At 40.4% G+C, this 16,898-nt stretch overlaps 1 protein-coding gene across 1 annotated transcript; it reads right to left on the reverse strand.

Moving 5' to 3' along the window:
* Positions 1 to 780: 780 nt before the first annotated feature.
* bag3 (BCL2 associated athanogene 3) lies at positions 781 to 16,634 on the reverse strand. Its single transcript, XM_072239524.1, has 4 exons — positions 16,210 to 16,634; positions 8,831 to 9,205; positions 6,418 to 6,954; positions 781 to 5,443 (listed from the first exon to the last, which is right to left on the reverse strand). Exons 1-4 carry the CDS (start codon positions 16,387 to 16,389, stop codon positions 4,748 to 4,750), a joined length of 1,788 nt encoding a protein of 595 aa, XP_072095625.1. The 5' UTR covers positions 16,390 to 16,634; the 3' UTR covers positions 781 to 4,747.
* Positions 16,635 to 16,898: the final 264 nt, after the last annotated feature.

Raw genomic sequence — 16,898 nt, forward strand, 5'->3', positions numbered from 1 at the left:
AGATTAATTATGGGACAGTGATAATTTTATGAACTAAAACTTTCTCAGTTATTTTATTTTCTATATCTCATTTTATTTATTGAAAATCAGAAAAATTTCTCTTCGTCCTAAAAGCCAAGAAATGTTTATTATAATCTCTCGCATTTTATGTCATGACTTTTTATGTATTTAAGGCATAAGGCATCAGGGACGCCCACCACCCAGGTCATGCTCTTTTCTCACTGCTGCCATCAGGAAGAAGGTACAGGAGCCTCAGGACTCGCACCACCAGGTTCAGGAACAGTTATTACCCCTCAACCATTTGGCTCTTGAACCAAAGGGGATAACTTTACTCAAATTCACTCACCCAAGCACTGAAATGTTCCCACAACCAATGGACTCATTTTCAAGGACTCTTTATCTCAATTTCTTTATATTTATTGCTTATTTATTTATTATTAATATTTCTTTCTTTTTGAATTTGCACAATTTGTTGTCTTTTGTGCACTGGTTGAACACTCAGTCAGCGTGGCCTTTCATTAATTCTATTGTAGTTATTATTCTATTAAGCATTTACTGGGTGTGCCCACAAATAAATCTCAGGGTTCTATATGGTGACATATATATACTTTGGTAAGAAATTTACTTTGAACTTTGATTTTTGCTAGTTAGTCTACTTACACTGCAAAAACACAAGCCATGTAAATGTTTCAAATTTAAAACATACTGTATCAAATTTAATTTTATCATTAATTACATTAATTTACATAGCAATTAAACAACTATTTCCAGTTTGTGTGAGCCTGATTTGGAGGAGGAGAGACATTTGCTACAGAGAGTCCATGAATGTTCCAGTACTTTCCATTAGACCTGTGTGTCCAAAAATAACTCACACCACGCATTCCACTCACCATGGCTTTATTACATTTGTACATCATACCAGTTACTTTATGTAAGAGAGCAGAATTACATACAGAATCCACAACAGGAGGCTATACTATTCTTTGGTGTTTAGTACAGAGAAAGTGCATTTCTATCAACCTGGATAAACATGGTACACACCCATACATCTCTCAAAGAAACTTATTCCTTTATACTAGAGAATAAGGTTATTTCACTGTTCCAAATAACATAGCACTTATTTCACACCTAATGTATAGTTGCTGTAAACATTGTTAGTGGGAAATAGTGAGGTGAATCCCTCAGGTAAGCCTATTCACTTCATTCAAAACAGGGTACAGCTGTACTCACGACTTTCTGTTGTCATGGCTCTGATCATCTTCTCAGACAGGCCCATTCTCCATTTATTTCATAACTTAATGAAAATAACCAAATGAACAGGTCTTCACTGCATGAGACTTCTGTGACAATGGTGATATTTTTGTATTTTGTCTATGCATAGAAAACTGAAATCAGCTGGACTGATGCTTGGGTAACTTGAAACTCATTCCAAAGGAACAGGTCACTCGTTTATAAATGTGGTATGAATTATTCTTTATTTTTGAAAGAGACAGCTTCTGCACAGAAATGAAAATACTTGCTGATCTCTGCGTTCAGTCAGCAAAGTGCATAGTCATGTGCGAATAAAACTAATTGACAAGCAGAGTATAAATAAGATTTTCTAGTGCAAGGTTATTTTTAACATTATGGCAGGAGGAGCTGTGCGATCTACAGACAGATAATGCTGCAACAATTTAATTATTTAGATATTGTTAAAAGAAATTGGCCTGGATGTAGCAATATGTAATTTTTTTAAAATAGCATCAAAGACGCTGGAAATTCAGACAAACACCAGAATGTTAAATCAACTGACAAATCGTAAAAATCGCCATGGCAAGTGCTTGGAATTGTCATTGTACAAACCACAGTCTTATCTCCAGCAATTCAAGTGGACATGATGTGCTATTTTCCTGATCCTATCAGGGAAATTCTTCCAGTGTCCTTGCCAACGCAATAGAATATACCCATTTGTCCACTAGTTGTTTGTGGAAATATTCTCTGTCTTTCTCACTTAAATTATAATCAGAATTGCTCTTCAACAGTATTTAAGTTTGAATGAGAAATGTTTTAGCACACACTCATAACGTGAAATGTAGTGCTCATATGCAAGGATTACATCCAATGAATTATCAAGGTACCATCCACGATTTAGCTTGCAGGTAGCAATATTTTTGTCATACATTAAGCACCACCTTTATTTTTCTTAAAGGCAGATCATGTTCATCGAGTGGGAATATCTGAGGTTTTTACCCATCGTTGCTTTAGATCAGGGGTTCACAACCTTTTTGATGCCATGAACCCCTAGCTTTAACCGAGGAGTCCGTAGACCCCAGGCTGGGAACTCCTGCTTTGATGTTAGTTCTGCGTTCTTTCAGGATTTCAAATACCTGCAATCGTTATTTGATGTTGTCTTTATTGTTTGTTCTGAGGAAGGTCAATCTTCCTATTCTTCAATTTGTTAGATATTGCTTAATGTTTATCATGGTCAAAAGAAACCAATCCGAAGTTAGATGAAGCAGCATAATGAATGAGGTGAAAGTGTCTTGTGCTCTCTTTCCTCGTGGCACTTATCCAAGACAAACATGCGTTCATGCCATATTCATTAACACATCTTCCAAGTATCTCAAAGCACTTCAGATTGTAATATATTATTCCAAAGTTAAATGACTCATTTCATGTAAACACAAGTACGTTTAAATGGAATTGTCTGTAAGTCTATTTGGCTTGAGGTACAGCTTTTGCTGGTGCAGGAAGAAAACCAGTACCTGTTGCATCAAACCAGACTGAAAAGAGTCAATTGTGACCCGAAGTAGATTTTCTTTCCCAATGTGGTATTTTCACTCTTGTAGATATGGAAGATTGGAGTGTGGTACAAATGGTCAAGTGCTTGGCACAGGTCCAGCCTTTGGGTATGAAGAGTGAGCAGGAAGATTAGAGTGCTATGTTTTCCAAAAGGGCTGCTTTCTTTAAGAAAAAAAATAGTTCTTGTCTCCGTTTTGAGCTTTTTGGCAAGACCTTTCTGTCTGCAGTGGGAGAGGAGCCATGTGTCAAACGCATTAAAGTTGTGTCACCTGCTAACAGCATGATCGCGCATTCTGATACGACTTTTAAAAATTGTATCATGTGTTTGAAAATGTATATATATAAGCAGCTTTTGCCAAAATGTTTAACTTCATCATAAAACACATTAAACTTTACATGATTGTACACCTCCAAAGTATGTGAAAAGGAGGTGCATTTTACTAAGTGCGGCCAGATTGAAATGGTTCTTAGGACTAGCGAGAGCTCTCATTCTGAGCGAGAATGCAGCGAAGCTTCCCGCTGGCTGCTTCGTTGGCTGATTTTAACGGCTGGAACTCATGCTACTTGCCAACAGTATGACAAAAGCGACCTGGAATTTGGCGGGAAGGAGCCTCCCAACTGTTAAGATCATGCTAGTCGGAGGCAGCTACCCAAAGTCCAGGAGCATGGGTAGGGGAGGGAAGGTTTGGTGGGCAGCAGAAAAGATCCAAACTTTTCTTTTGAAGCCATCCCTTCCTTCAGATTTTCATCTCCTTTGCACTTCTGAATTTTCTTGAAACATTTTCACTTTGTTGATCGGGTTTGGCTCACAAGAAAATGGCTTTGGCTTCCACTCCAGCAAACAGCTAGCTTGGCCATGCCCAAATTAAATTGCAGATCCGATTCCAAATACATAATCAGTGCCTCTTATGTATATTTGAAAAGGGCCCCCATGCTTTTTATGTGGGTGTCTTTGTGATTCCAATTTGAAATTACAGTTGGCTAGATTGGATACTCGAGCTATGTTGGCTGGAATCAGGGATTTATGCTTTGGCTCTTGGTAGGATCGCCTATGCCAAACAGGTTAGAGGGTAGAGGCCAGTCTAAGAGTGGTCCACTGGTCCTGCAGGTTAGGGGGTTCAGCTCAGGGCTAACAATCCTGACTGGTAAAACAAAATTGTTCCAGAAACAGCAATGAAGAATCCTTCTACATCTGAGTGTGATGGTATTACTGAGTCTCCATGACTGACAGTAGTGAAAACCAAGAGGAAGCTACTGACATGATGAGGGAAGCCCTGAACACCATTAGAGATGGACCTTCATTGCTGCCCTAAACGCTAGCGACGTAATAGGCTGTAAGTAAGTAAGGTAAAAATCTAGTACTATATTTTTTGCACATTGAAATCCACAATATTTGGAAAGCAAATTATTCTCTGCAAGCAAAAATATATAAGCTGTTATTGATTTTTGGTTGTTTATAAAACAGAAATATGGCACAATGCAAATGCAATCTATATTTATTGCTTCCTTTATACAATATAGAAACTTCAATCTATATGGCTCTATTCAAACTCTCTTCAATCTCTTAAATAATCTTTCATAAAGTGCCCAACAGTGACTAAACTGACACAGGCAAAATGTAACGTGTATAACTCAGGTTGTTTTCTGGCAATTCATAAGGATTTCTAAGTCAACATCATGTGGCGTACTTATGTAACTTTGGCTAGGTTAATCTTAAAGGAGAGAGTACACAGGAAACATTGCAAATCCGATGCGTGCTTAACATGTGATTAACAACCCACCGATGATATTTTATTTTGATTGCAAGTAACTGATGCCTTGCAAGGATTAACTGATAAAGTTCCATTTTCGTAATTTTCTCTCCCCATATTGATGACAGAGAAATAATACTGGGGCAGAATATTATGGAAAGGTTTCCTGGTGGCATGCATTGTTAAAACATCACAACACTTTTGATCTTGAAGGACTAATGTTCATTTTTATCCGAAATATCTTTAAAGTTGCAGGCATCACTAGGTTTCATTGGGCTGATTTTGCTTGGATCAGTTTCCATTTCTGATTCTTTGGCAGGAGTTGTTGTGTGCCTCTTGTCTTGTTCTGCAGAATACATCTGAGTTGATCCTTCCGTATTCCCTGGCTGAGGCTCAGGAAAGCTTTTGTTTTCTGGGCCCATACTGGCTTTCTCTTCCAGCCTTTCTAGAAGGTTTTGAACCTTTTTCACGCCATCCCTTCTGGCCTGTCGTACATCATCCCGACCCTCAGGGTCTACGGAATCAAGGGCCAGCAGCTCTTTGGTCAGCAGTTCTTCAATCAACAAGTAGTGTTTATCTGTTCCTGTTCCTTCAAATAAACTCACGTCTTCCTCAAGCCTCTGAACTTTCTGAAGGATTTTCTCTACCTTCATTAGGCCTGGGTGCTTCTGAGTTGCTTCAGTGGCAATGGGCTGTTTATCAGGCAGACTGTCTGCAAGCTGGGTGCTGCCTGGTGCAGGGGATGGAGTACTCCTCTCAGCTTTCTCCGGTTTAGGCTGAGGTTTATGTGGTTGCTGCCTGATGACTTGAATTGGGATATACGCTGGAGGATGCTCTGATCCAGAGGAACCTGCCTTGCTCTCTTGTTGCATTCTGGGTGGCTCTTGATGCTGTACCCGTTGCTGGGCAACCTGTGATGGGGGAAATGGGAAGGAGAGGAGGGCAATGTAATATGTACAGGTAATTAGCTCAACAATGTAAACTATTTTACATACTTATTCTTCATTCAATTGTTTTTACTTCAAATAGGGCTGGACTCTCTTTTTGGGGCACTGATTAAATGAATGTATATATCAGGGGTTCCCAGCCTGGGATCCATAGACCCCTCAGTTAATTGTAGAGGTCCATGGCATAACAGAGGTTGGGTCCCCTGCTATACATTATTACTGTCTTGTGTGCCTTAAGTTTTGAATTTCTATACTTGCTATTTATAAGAACGCACTCTGTTTAAGAGCATTGGGTAAAATATCTCAGTGATTCTTAATGCTTTTTTTGGAGTATTTCCAAATTATCATCCAGGCAAGAAGTGGCTGTTGATTATGCATACTCTGTCCATCTCTGGAATCATTTAAATTTGCTTCAGTTAACTAGCCTGCTAAATTTTACAAATCCATTACATCCTACCCAAAACACTCTTGACTGTCTCTCTCGTTTCTAATTTAGAACCGAATACCGTCGCTGGCACAAGCAGTGCAGGCAATCTTAAGAATGGCAAGACTCACTCTTGGAGCCCGTCCACTTTAAGAAACTGTACAAAGTTCGCCTTGATGTGACACAAATTTATATTTGTACCTTACTATTGTCCTCTTCATGGTGTAAACGTGCGGTTTTACCTGCCTCTCTATATATCACAACAGAACAAGGTGCAGCCAGTACCGTGTATCCGTGCTCAAAGTGTTCATTCCCAAATGGCTTCATGGAATGTTCTAGTGAGTCTGCAGTTACACTTTCCTAATCAAATTGATTCAGAAATGCTTTCCAGTTTACTCTGGAGACTATGCTTGTACGTAGCATGTTCATCATTTTCCGATTGGATTATCTCCCATTTAAAAGGTAAATTATGCTCTTAAACACTTTGATATTCGTCTGAAACATGCTGATGTACCTGTGGTCTCTCCATAGGTGATTGTGATCGACCCTGTGTTGACATCCGGGCTGGAGAACTCTCACGACTTGATGGTTCCTTTCGGGTCATTCTTAACGGTGACTGTGCCCCAGCTCTGGTTGTCCCCCAGTCATCAGGGGAAATCTTGTAGGCAGCTGGGTGTGGCTGCTGGACTGTGAACTGTGCTGGCTGGGAAGGGTACTGTACAGCTTGGCCAGGATGATACACGTGCTGGGCGGGGTATTGCGCCTGCTGCACGGGGTGAGGCACTTGTTGGGTTGGGTGCTCTGCTTGGTGCGGAGGGTGGGGTGCTTGTTGCGCTGGGTACTGAGCCTGTTGCACTGGGAGCTGGCTATGTTGGCCTGGGTACTGCGCCTGATGAGAAGGGGGATGCACTTGCTGAGTTGGCTTTGCTCCAACGCCTTCATGGATCACAGGTATAGAAATATAACCTGAAGACCGCGGGGAATTTCCTAATTTTGATCGATTTTGCTGTGGTGATGAAAATGTCTGGGGGCTAGTTTGGAACAGTGAACTCTGAAATAAATGAAAGTAGACAATATTATTAAAGGTACCAGAGTATAAGAGATTACAGATGCAGGAATGTGGAGCAACATACAAAACACTAGATCCAAATCTGTGGAGGGAAATGGGAAGTTGGTGTTTTGGGTCAAGAACTTCCAGGGGTTCCCAACCTGGAGTCCATGGGTCACTTGCTTAATGATATAGGTCCATGGCATGAAAAAAGGTTGGAAACACCTGACTGAAAGGTAGGGAGGGGGTAACGTGTATAAAAGGGGAGGGCAGGAGCAAAACAACAAAAAATGATTCTGGGAAATAAAGGCTTATCATATGAGGAGTGTTTGATGGCTCTGGGCCTGTACTCACGGGAACTTTGAAGAATGGGGGGGGAAGGGAAATCTCATTGAAATCTATCGATTGTTGAAAGCCTTTGATAGAGTGGATGTGGAGAAGATGTTTCCTATGGTGGGGGAGTCTCAGAATAGAAGGATGACCATTTAGAACGGAGATGAGGAGGAATTTCTTCAGCTGAAGGGTGGTGAATGTGTGAAATTCATTGCCACAGGCGGTGGTAGAGGCCAGGTCAATGAGTGTAGTTACGGTGGAGGTTGATAGATTCTTGTAAGTCAGGGCGTGAAAGGTTACAGGGAGAAAGCAGGAGATTGGGGCTGAGGGGGGAAAATGGATCAGCCATGATGAAATGGTGGAGCAGACTCGATGGGCCAAATGGCCTAATTCTGCTCTATTGTCTTATGGTCTTAAAAACTGGTATCTGATAGGGGATTCAGGTGAACAGCTTGATGTGGATAGGGGAGGGGGGAGTTGATAGGTGGAGAGGACAAAAGGCTGAAGACCATCTTCAATCCCTTTGTCGGCTCCACCTATCAATGCCCAGCTACTGACGTCATTGCCACTCCCCCGTATCTGCCAATCCCCCCTCCATCTAATCCTCCTAACACCTTCCCTTTACCTTTTCATACTGACTACATCCCTCTCTCTTTCAGTCCAGATGAAGCATGCCAGCCCAAAACATCTACTATCGATCTCCCTCCACAATGCCACTTGAGCTGCTGAGATCTCTCAGGATTTTTGTGCTTTGCTCCAAGGGTTTTTAGTTCATTAAATACTACAGTCATAATGTGAATGGAACTGATAAGAGAAATTGTCAAAATCATACTAATATCACTACAAAGACTTCTGATGCTTATAATTCAAAATATAATTTCCAAAGTTCAAAAGGCAAATGTAAAACTTTTAATGGAACATGATGTGCTGCTGAGAAATAGAAGATAGACAAGAATATCCCATCATGAGTTAGTTATTTTTAGAGCCTCAAACATGTTAGTCTAAAAATAAATCTACAATTAGATTTCTGGAAGGAACAGGTGACGTCTTTATAATTTGCCTTGTAATGGTGTCAGAGCGAACTCTTAGTTCGGAGTTTAAAGTAAAATATTATTAGCAAGTATTTGTATCAGTTTGTGAACAGTGGTTTTGAGAAACTGACAACTTAATTTAACTTTAATTTCTGATAGAACGTTACTTGGCCCTGTCTAGTATGTAGACACAACCAAATCCCATGGGTGCCGCAGTAGCCTAACGATTAGCGCGACACTATTACAGCTCACGGCATCGGAGTTCGGAGTTCAATTATGACGTAATCTGTATGTCCTCTTTGTGAAATGCACAGGTTTTCTCTGGGTCCTCCAGTTTCCTCTCACAGACCAATGATGTACCGGTTAGTAGGTTAATTGGTCATTGTAAATTGTCCTGTGATTAGGCCAGAGTTAAATCGGGGGTTGCTAGGCAATGCAACTTGAAGGGCCAGAAGGGCCTGTTCTCTGCTATTTCTCTAAGTAAATAAACTCTTGAGACAAAATAGACAAATTACCTCCAACCCTTGAGGCTGAGTAGAGGCAGCTGCTGTTGTTTGTCCGCTCTGTTTATCTGCTTGTGTAGCTTCCAATGGAGACCCAGCAGGTGACTCAGCTCTTGCAGAGAGCCTGGATGGAGACTGTGCCCGTAATAGGGAGGGTGCTCTGCCTTCACTTTTAAGTCTCTGCAGGTCGGGCTGCTGGGGCGAGTAGTGTACTTTGTGTAAATAATGTTCAGGAACTCCTTCGTGGATCACTGGGATGGGAATGTAGCCTGGACGAAGCTGAGGCCTAGAAGACCCGGATTCCTTGCCATGCCACAGTTTCGAGTGATCTTGTGAGGGTTGTGGATATCCCGATGGATGAGGGCCATTGTGAACACCTTGTCTTTCCTAGAAGAAGAATGTACACAACACAAGGTTAATAATTAATATTTAATCTTTGGACTGAATTTACAGAAATGCAATAATATTTTGAAAGTGGATGTAAGCAACTGCCCAACCAACTATGAAAAAATACGAATAACCTAAGTACTGAGACTCTAATAACATCTATACAAAAATATATGAGAATCACTTCGCAAAACCTACTAATATCAATTATGCTTCCTTTACTGATGAAACCTTACCAGCAGGCTTGCTGGCCTATTTTAAAAACAATTTACCATTATGAAGTGCATAGGTAAATGCAGCAGTTGGGAACTCTTAAATGAAAAGAGAAAATTGTGTCTGTTATCAATAGCAAATGAGCTGAAATGTTAGCAACACACACACAAAAAATGCTGGTGAACGTTTTTTGTTCACAGTCCTGACGAAGGGTCTCAGCCCGAAACATCGACTGTACCTCTTCCTATAGATGCTGCCTGGCCTGCTGCGTTCACCAGCATTTTTTGTGGGTGTTGCTTGAATTTCCAGCATCTGCAGATTTCCTCGTGTTTGAGCTGAAATGTTAGCTGTGTTTCTCTGTCCGTAGATGATATTTCACCTGCTGAATCCTCCTACCCCTTTCTGTTGCAAATTAAAATAGTGGTAGCTTCATCAGAAATAACTTGTTGACAGAACTACATCCAAAGCTTATGAGTAAAAGATGGTTCAATAGTTCGCTGGTGTCATTTAATATCAGAGAATGTATACAATATACAACCTGAAATTCTTATGCTCCCAAGACATCCACGAAACAGATGATAAATCCCCAGAGAATTAATGACAGAAAAAAACGTCAGAACCCCAAAGCCTCCCCCCACACACAAGCAGCAGCAAAAGCATTAACCCTTCCCCTTCCCCGACTTATTCCAGCAAAAAGTATCAACTCCCACCACTCAAGCAAACAGCAAAGCCCCCAAAGGGAGACCGTGATCTGCAGTTCAACACCTGACAATTCAACACGCCACAGGCTCTCTCTCTTAGCACTTACTGCTTCATGATTTTTATTGAAAAAGTTAATTACTTCCTATGAACTGAAACTTACAATATTTTAAAGTGTATAGTCTAGGTTAATAAGCTTGATAGATGATGACCTCTGTCCATTATTCTTTAAAACAAATTTATATATGTCTTGATAAATAGTTATAACTCTTGGTATTTTAATCTGCTTTGTTTAGACAATGTCCACTGAGAAGTTTACTTGTCCTTTCATTGTAAATTAGCAAAATGAGTGTTGTTAGACAGCCCACAGCTAAGATTTTGCATTAGGCTATGAAGGCATGCTACTGGAAACTGGCAAAGCAAGTCAACATTTCTGAAGCATCACATCATGCACCTCTAAAGATTCTCATTGCTGCTCCGATGTTGAGTGTTAATGACAAGAACACGGACGTCCTAAATGAAATTCTTTCTTTAAGATTCAGTCATTCTTCAGAAGTGATGTCAATGTTTAGTTCAGTTTTAAGAATGCTCTCAAAGTGCGGCTCAGTGTACAAATAGTTCTAATATGGGTGGGAAGTGCAGCTGCAGTACTCCTTGGGTAGATCAATCTGTAGTGCTCCACCTTGTTTTGGATGTGTTACAGATATACCAAAAAATCAAAATCAAATCAAGTACAAGTTCAATTATCATTCAACCATACATGAATACAGCCAAATGAAACAGTGGATTGGGGGGTGGGGGAGAAGAATCTTATCTATGCACTCAAAAAAGTAAACGAAGGTGATGATATTTCTTCATATGGGAGAATCTATGATGAGAGAGACAATCTAATAATTAGATATAGGAGATTTAGGAAAGAGTCAGGTTGTGTATTGGGTATTTACACACAGGGGATGAAACATCTGCAGTTATTATCCACAAAATCTTCACTCCTACTGTGCAAATGTCTTAGGCCCCACAGATATTTTATACGTTTTCAGATGGTATGGCCTCCGCAGAGCCCTGATATCAACATCATCAGGGCTGTCTGGGATTACCTGGAGAGAAAGAAGCAAGTGAGACAGCCAAAGTCTGCAGGAGAACTGTGGCAAGTTATCCAAGATGCTGGGAATAACATACCGGCTGATTTTCTTATTAAGAATGCACAGCAGTGTACCTAAGAGAATTGATTCAGTTTCAAAGGCAAAGGGTGGTCGGGTCACACCAGATATTAATTTGGTTTAGTTTTATTATGTTTACTGCTCTTTATAGTATTTTTTGATAATTAGAAACTTTTCAATTCATTATTTTTGAAAGTGCCTTCGCTTTACTGATTTTTTTTTACATGTGCCAAAGACTTTTGCACAGTACTGTATGTCAAATGAAATTTGCTTTGGATAGGGAGTCAAACAGTATTGACAAATCATGCAATTAGACATGATGTGCAGTTCAGGCAAAACCAAATGGCAAAAATTTCCCTATGTGTTGGAGTGGTCTACTCTTATTCCTGTTGCTTTTATCCAATCTCATTCTTACAATCTCTACAAGTTCAAAAATCTCTTCTACACTCTCTGGTCCTCAAATTAAAAGCTAGTGATACCCCTCTCCCAGGTCTCACCGCTACATTACAAAGAGTGGTGGAGATCTAAAGGTTCAATGATCAAGGATCAAATTTATTTGCCACATACATTTATTAGGAATTTGCTGTGGTGTATTGGCATTATATGCAACAAAAAACAACATTCAACAATTATAAAGAATAAAGAATTATATAAAAATAAAGTTTCCTTCTGAAACATTTATATATTTTACCTGCAATATACACAGTACCAAAGTTTTTTTTTCTCCAAGAGGACCACAACTTTGTCGTGGTTTGGAGGCTTGCGTGCCTCAATGACCCTGAGAGCGATGTTGGCTGGAGTCAGGGTGTTATGCTTTGGCTCTTGGTAGGGTCATACATGCCAAACAGGTCAAAGGGCCGAGGCCAGACTGAGAGTGGTCCACCGGTCCTCCAGGTTTTGGGGGTTCAGCTCAGCGCTAACAACCCTGACTGGTAAAACAAAACTGTTATGGAAACAGCAATGCAGAATCCTACATCTAAGTGTGGTGGTATTACTGAGTCTCCACTTGGGACTTGCATGACTAAGAGTACTGAAAACAGAGAAAGCTACTAACATGATGAAGAAAGCCCTGAACACCACCAGAGATGGAGGACCTTCATTGCTGCTCTAAATGCCAATGGTGTAATGAGCAGTAAGTGCCAAAGACCTATGGCCCACTCTCTCCAACTTCTGCATTTATAGTTCACAATCTCCTTCGATCTACTGAATGAAACTCAAAACATTTTTTTATGTTAAAGGAGCCATATGATTGCATATTGTTGTTAACAACTTTAATTGCACACATTCCTGTGCGTTATATAAGTCAAAAATGGAACAGTAACTCTAGGCAAATTAGATTGCAGGACCCTCCTCTTAGCCCACCCCGCTATTCACTGCAATTGTCCACCATCCAAAAATACTCAGGTCCAATTTCGGAAGCATTGCCTGGAATTAATTAGAATATACAGCACAAACCCAGGTCACTTAAACTCAACCAATCTATGAAGGCATAAGTGTTCCATTTGAACCTTCCCAGTCCCCACCCCCAATCCTACATCTTTCTTCATTCAATTACACTAACAAGGTCTTGCATTACCTCCTCCCTCTATACTGATCTAATTTATCCTTAAGGGCACCCATACCATGTACCTGAACCTCTCCATGCAGCATCAAATATCAAGCTCCATTTCTTGGGTCAATATATTTCTTCCGAATTCCCTTTTGAACTTGTTTGGTATTGTTACCCCCAGTTTTATTGTTTCTCGTACATGTGGGACGACCTTATCAAGAATTGGCAGACTCAGGCTCAGAATCAGAATCAGGTTTATTATACCCGACATATGTAATGAAATTTGTTATCTTCTGCCAGCAGTTTTGTGTGAGACATGAAAAATTACTGTAAGTTATAATAAAAATAGAAAAAATACATATTGCAAAACAGGAAAAGTGAGGTTGTGTTTATGGGTTCAAAGACTGGATGTGATTATGACATAGCTATTATAATTTCATGGGTAACAGGGTAGAGATACTTCTCTACCAAAGGAAGTGTAAGGCAGTCCTTCCCTTCACTAGCCAGCCAGTCACCCTTGGGCATGGTGCAGCACCTGCTTAGCCCCATATCCCCGATCAGGGTCACGCGAAACCATGGGAGCAGGTGGTGGATGGTCATATGAGCAACTGGTGCATATCACAAGTCCTGACGCCAGGCGGGCAACCCCTGAAGAGTATTGATAATGGCTGGGGTCACCCATCTTGTAAAGACACTGTCCAGAAGAAGGCAATGACAAACTACTTCTGTAGAAACATTTGTCAAGAACATTCATGGTCATGGATAAGACCATCGCCCTTGTCAATACGTCATGGCACATAATGATGATGATGATGATTATAATTTCAGAGGCCTCTATTAAGTTACTAGGTTTGCATTTTAATGGGTTCATTAAAATTTCCTTTGAGTTTCTCTTTAATGTAAAAAGCAGTGACTCAGACTTTTTGGAACATGGTGAGATTTTCTCCTCCAATATTTTGTAAGGAGTCAAGTTGCTGTCCTAGCACAGGCATTCACATAGTTGTCTAACAGATTTTCATACACTTGAATCTCCAAATCCATGAAATTACTGGAAGCAAAAAAGAATTTGTTGTGTTTTCACCCAATTAGTTGTCATAGTATGAACTTCCATCACTACCACAATTGAATCCGTCAATTAGAATGTTTGAAAGTGATTAGATTTGGACAAAAATATTTAAGGGAGGGGTTTTAAAGAAAATATGATTCAAGCAGATTGCTTCTAAGTAGAAAATAACAAACTCAGTGGATTTGGAAGTTAAGGGAAATTTAACCAATATAAAATTTCCAGTGTGGTTTTTAGATAAGTTTAATACCTGAAAGTCTATCAATATTTAATAATTGTTTTCTCATGAAGTATAATTTTCCAAAAACCCAAGTTAAATGTTTTAGTGCATGACTCCTATGCAGGTCAAAGTTGAAATCTCAGGCACACACAACCGTTGTTCCTTCGAATCTGCACAGGTGCATGGCCACACAGTAACTGAATTGCTCTCACGCACATAGCCGTCATTGCCCAGCAGCTAATATTTTCTTTTATATAATATACTGCGCAGTTTTCTGGCAATTTAAAAATTTCCTAATCAGAAGAATGCTTGGTCCATGCAGCTGTAAAAAATAATTAGAGGGAACATTTCACCCAACACTAAAACTTGCTAGTATTCAATTCACTCAGAGCCAATAGTCTATTGCATTGAAACAATCTCTTCCACATTGAAAGTAGTTGGCTTGCTAAGTGTTTGAATATTGCCTCCTAGCTGCTGAACTCAATAAAATATTTAGGGCCCAGAGTTTCCCACCCTTCTGGTTGTCGCAGGGTATAGAATCATTGAGTGATACAGCAAAAATTAGTCCATTCGACATATCAAGTCTGTCAATATTTCCAGAGAGGAGTTAGTCATCCCCTTTCCCCTACTCTTTCCAGACATTGTCAAATTTCAGGAGTCAACCTATAATCTGCTTTCTGAAATCCCAACAGAATTTTGTAATCTGCCTTGTGTTTGAGTGTAAACCACTCTTCAAAAGAAAAAATGGAAAAAAGTACAATTGCCTCTCAAAGAATTATTCAGAATTAATTATTTTTAGAATGTTATGAAAGTTCATGCAGAATAAAATGAGAAACCATTTTTCTACAAACTATTTGTGTCATTTCCCATGTATTTTTATTTTAAACAGTAATATGAAAATTGAGAAAATTTTACATAAATGTCATTAAAAAATTCTTAGGTAACAAGCAACAGTATCTACCACCAGGCTGTTTAGGCACTACAGCAGTACGTCCTAAAATTATATTTAATCTGCAGACTCTTTATTTTCCCCAATTTGGTTTTATCTCCCACTGAATCTCTCTGGACGCGTTTCTTTCATTCAGCACGTGGGTTTAAAAGCTGGGACACCAGCCTCGTATGTTTGAAACACTTGAGATTTATGAGCGCGTCTCTGGAAAAAAACAATCAGTTTCTGGTCGCTTACTTCACACGGTAGAAACTTCACTACATGCCTCTGAGCTGTGCTGGATGTCACCACCAGAACAGCACTACTTTTAACATCTGACAGCTGTGAAGCTCCACAAGATCCTCAATGTCTCTAAACTTTCTCCTGACAACTGGCTCGGTCAGTTAAACAAGGTGTCAGCTGCCAGACTCCATTGAGTCTACCGGATTCCTGGCGAATTCGACCTAATCTCCAAGGTCTCCGCTTAATCTCATTTTAAGGGTTTTTTTATTTTGACATTGGAATTCTATTTTGTGATTATACATATTAACGGGGTCAACTTCCCTCAAAACACATGCTGCCTGTTTAGCAACGTAACAGTAATAGCTTTAAATAACCCTCACTGAAGGGTGAAAGTAAAAGGTTAACCAGTTGACGCTTCATCAGATTGGACTGCAGTGCGTCATCTGAAGCACAGTCTTAATCTCTGAAACTATAACGATGCCATCTTGTTTCTGAGTAACTTTAAAAGACTTGTTAATGCTAATTAATTTTCATTCCCGCACAGTGGAGGGTCGGGAAAGATTATACCTGGCCATCGTTATTCCCAGATGGAAACTGGGTTATTGGTACAATGATTGAGAATGTGCAAAAACAATCAGCCTCAAACCCCCTCCCTTGTGCGGTGCTGTGCCGAAGGCTGCACAGAGGTAGGTTACTGTTAATAACAAGTCACTGCAGTATCTCCGCACCGAGTGTACAACCGCGCAGTACACAACACGCGCTTAAATAGAACATCACATCACCCAATAAAAACTCGAGAAAAACACTCTTAAAATGCACCTAAGAAACACAACTGCGGCAGATTAAAAGGTGGAAACTCTTTTTTTGTCTGCCGCTTGGACTGTGTGAAACGAGATGCGGACTGTGAAGCTCCAGGACATAGCACTGACCTTCTGTGACTCTAGTCTCGGGTCGCTCCACGTTGTCGTCCTGGTGTTGTGGTCGACGAAGAAAGGCCAGCCGGTCTGGGGGTCAATCTTAACCTCCCAGCCCGGTGGAAGAGCGTCGGCGTCGGTCTTCGTATTGGGAGAAACCTTCATCGCAAAGCTTGGGACGGTGAACTGAGCCATTCTGCGCTCTTGCTTCCCTCTGTGTAATATATAGACTGACGAGGGAGGCTACGGCTGGGCTGGAAGGGCTCTGGAATACGATCTGAGAACAGTGAGCAATAAGAGTCTCCAAGAGCTGGAATATTCTGGCTGTTTCTCCGCTCTTCTGAAAATGTCTGGGTTAGATGATTAACCAACGCACATAAACTATTACAGTGCGTCCGCCAGTAACCCTGGAATAGGTGCTGGGAAAGTGGATCGTATTTACTGTACTGGCTTTCGGTACAAATAGGGAGGAGCTATACCGTCAGAATCTATTGACAGGGAGCAGCCTTTCTTCCCCTCACCCCCCCCCCCCACCCAGACCCGAGTAATTATTCTTCATCCCTTTAAATTTACGAAGTAAATATTTATTTGTAATATTGAAGAAGCCATCTGTAAATGTCGCCATATGGCCAAATATGGTAAAAGTCTCACCAAGGGATTTAACGATAAGCAATGATAAAAGGGCTTGATGGGATGTCATTTTA

This window comes from Mobula birostris, chromosome 21 (genome assembly GCF_030028105.1).
Source record: "Mobula birostris isolate sMobBir1 chromosome 21, sMobBir1.hap1, whole genome shotgun sequence".
NCBI classification, from domain to species: Eukaryota; Metazoa; Chordata; class Chondrichthyes; order Myliobatiformes; family Myliobatidae; genus Mobula; species Mobula birostris.

What these genes read in the sequence shown, in the direction of transcription:
- bag3 (XM_072239524.1), bottom strand. Translation starts at nt 16,389, where the DNA reads ATGGCTCAGTTCACCGTCCCAAGCTTTGCGATGAAGGTTTCTCCCAAT. An exon ending in CTCAGCCTCAAGGGTTGGAG is followed by an intron (nt 6,955 to 8,830) that starts GTAATTTGTCTA and finishes CATTTATTTCAG; the next exon opens with AGTTCACTGTTCCAAACTAG. An exon ending in CACCTATGGAGAGACCACAG is followed by an intron (nt 5,444 to 6,417) that starts GTACATCAGCAT and finishes CCCCCATCACAG; the next exon opens with GTTGCCCAGCAACGGGTACA.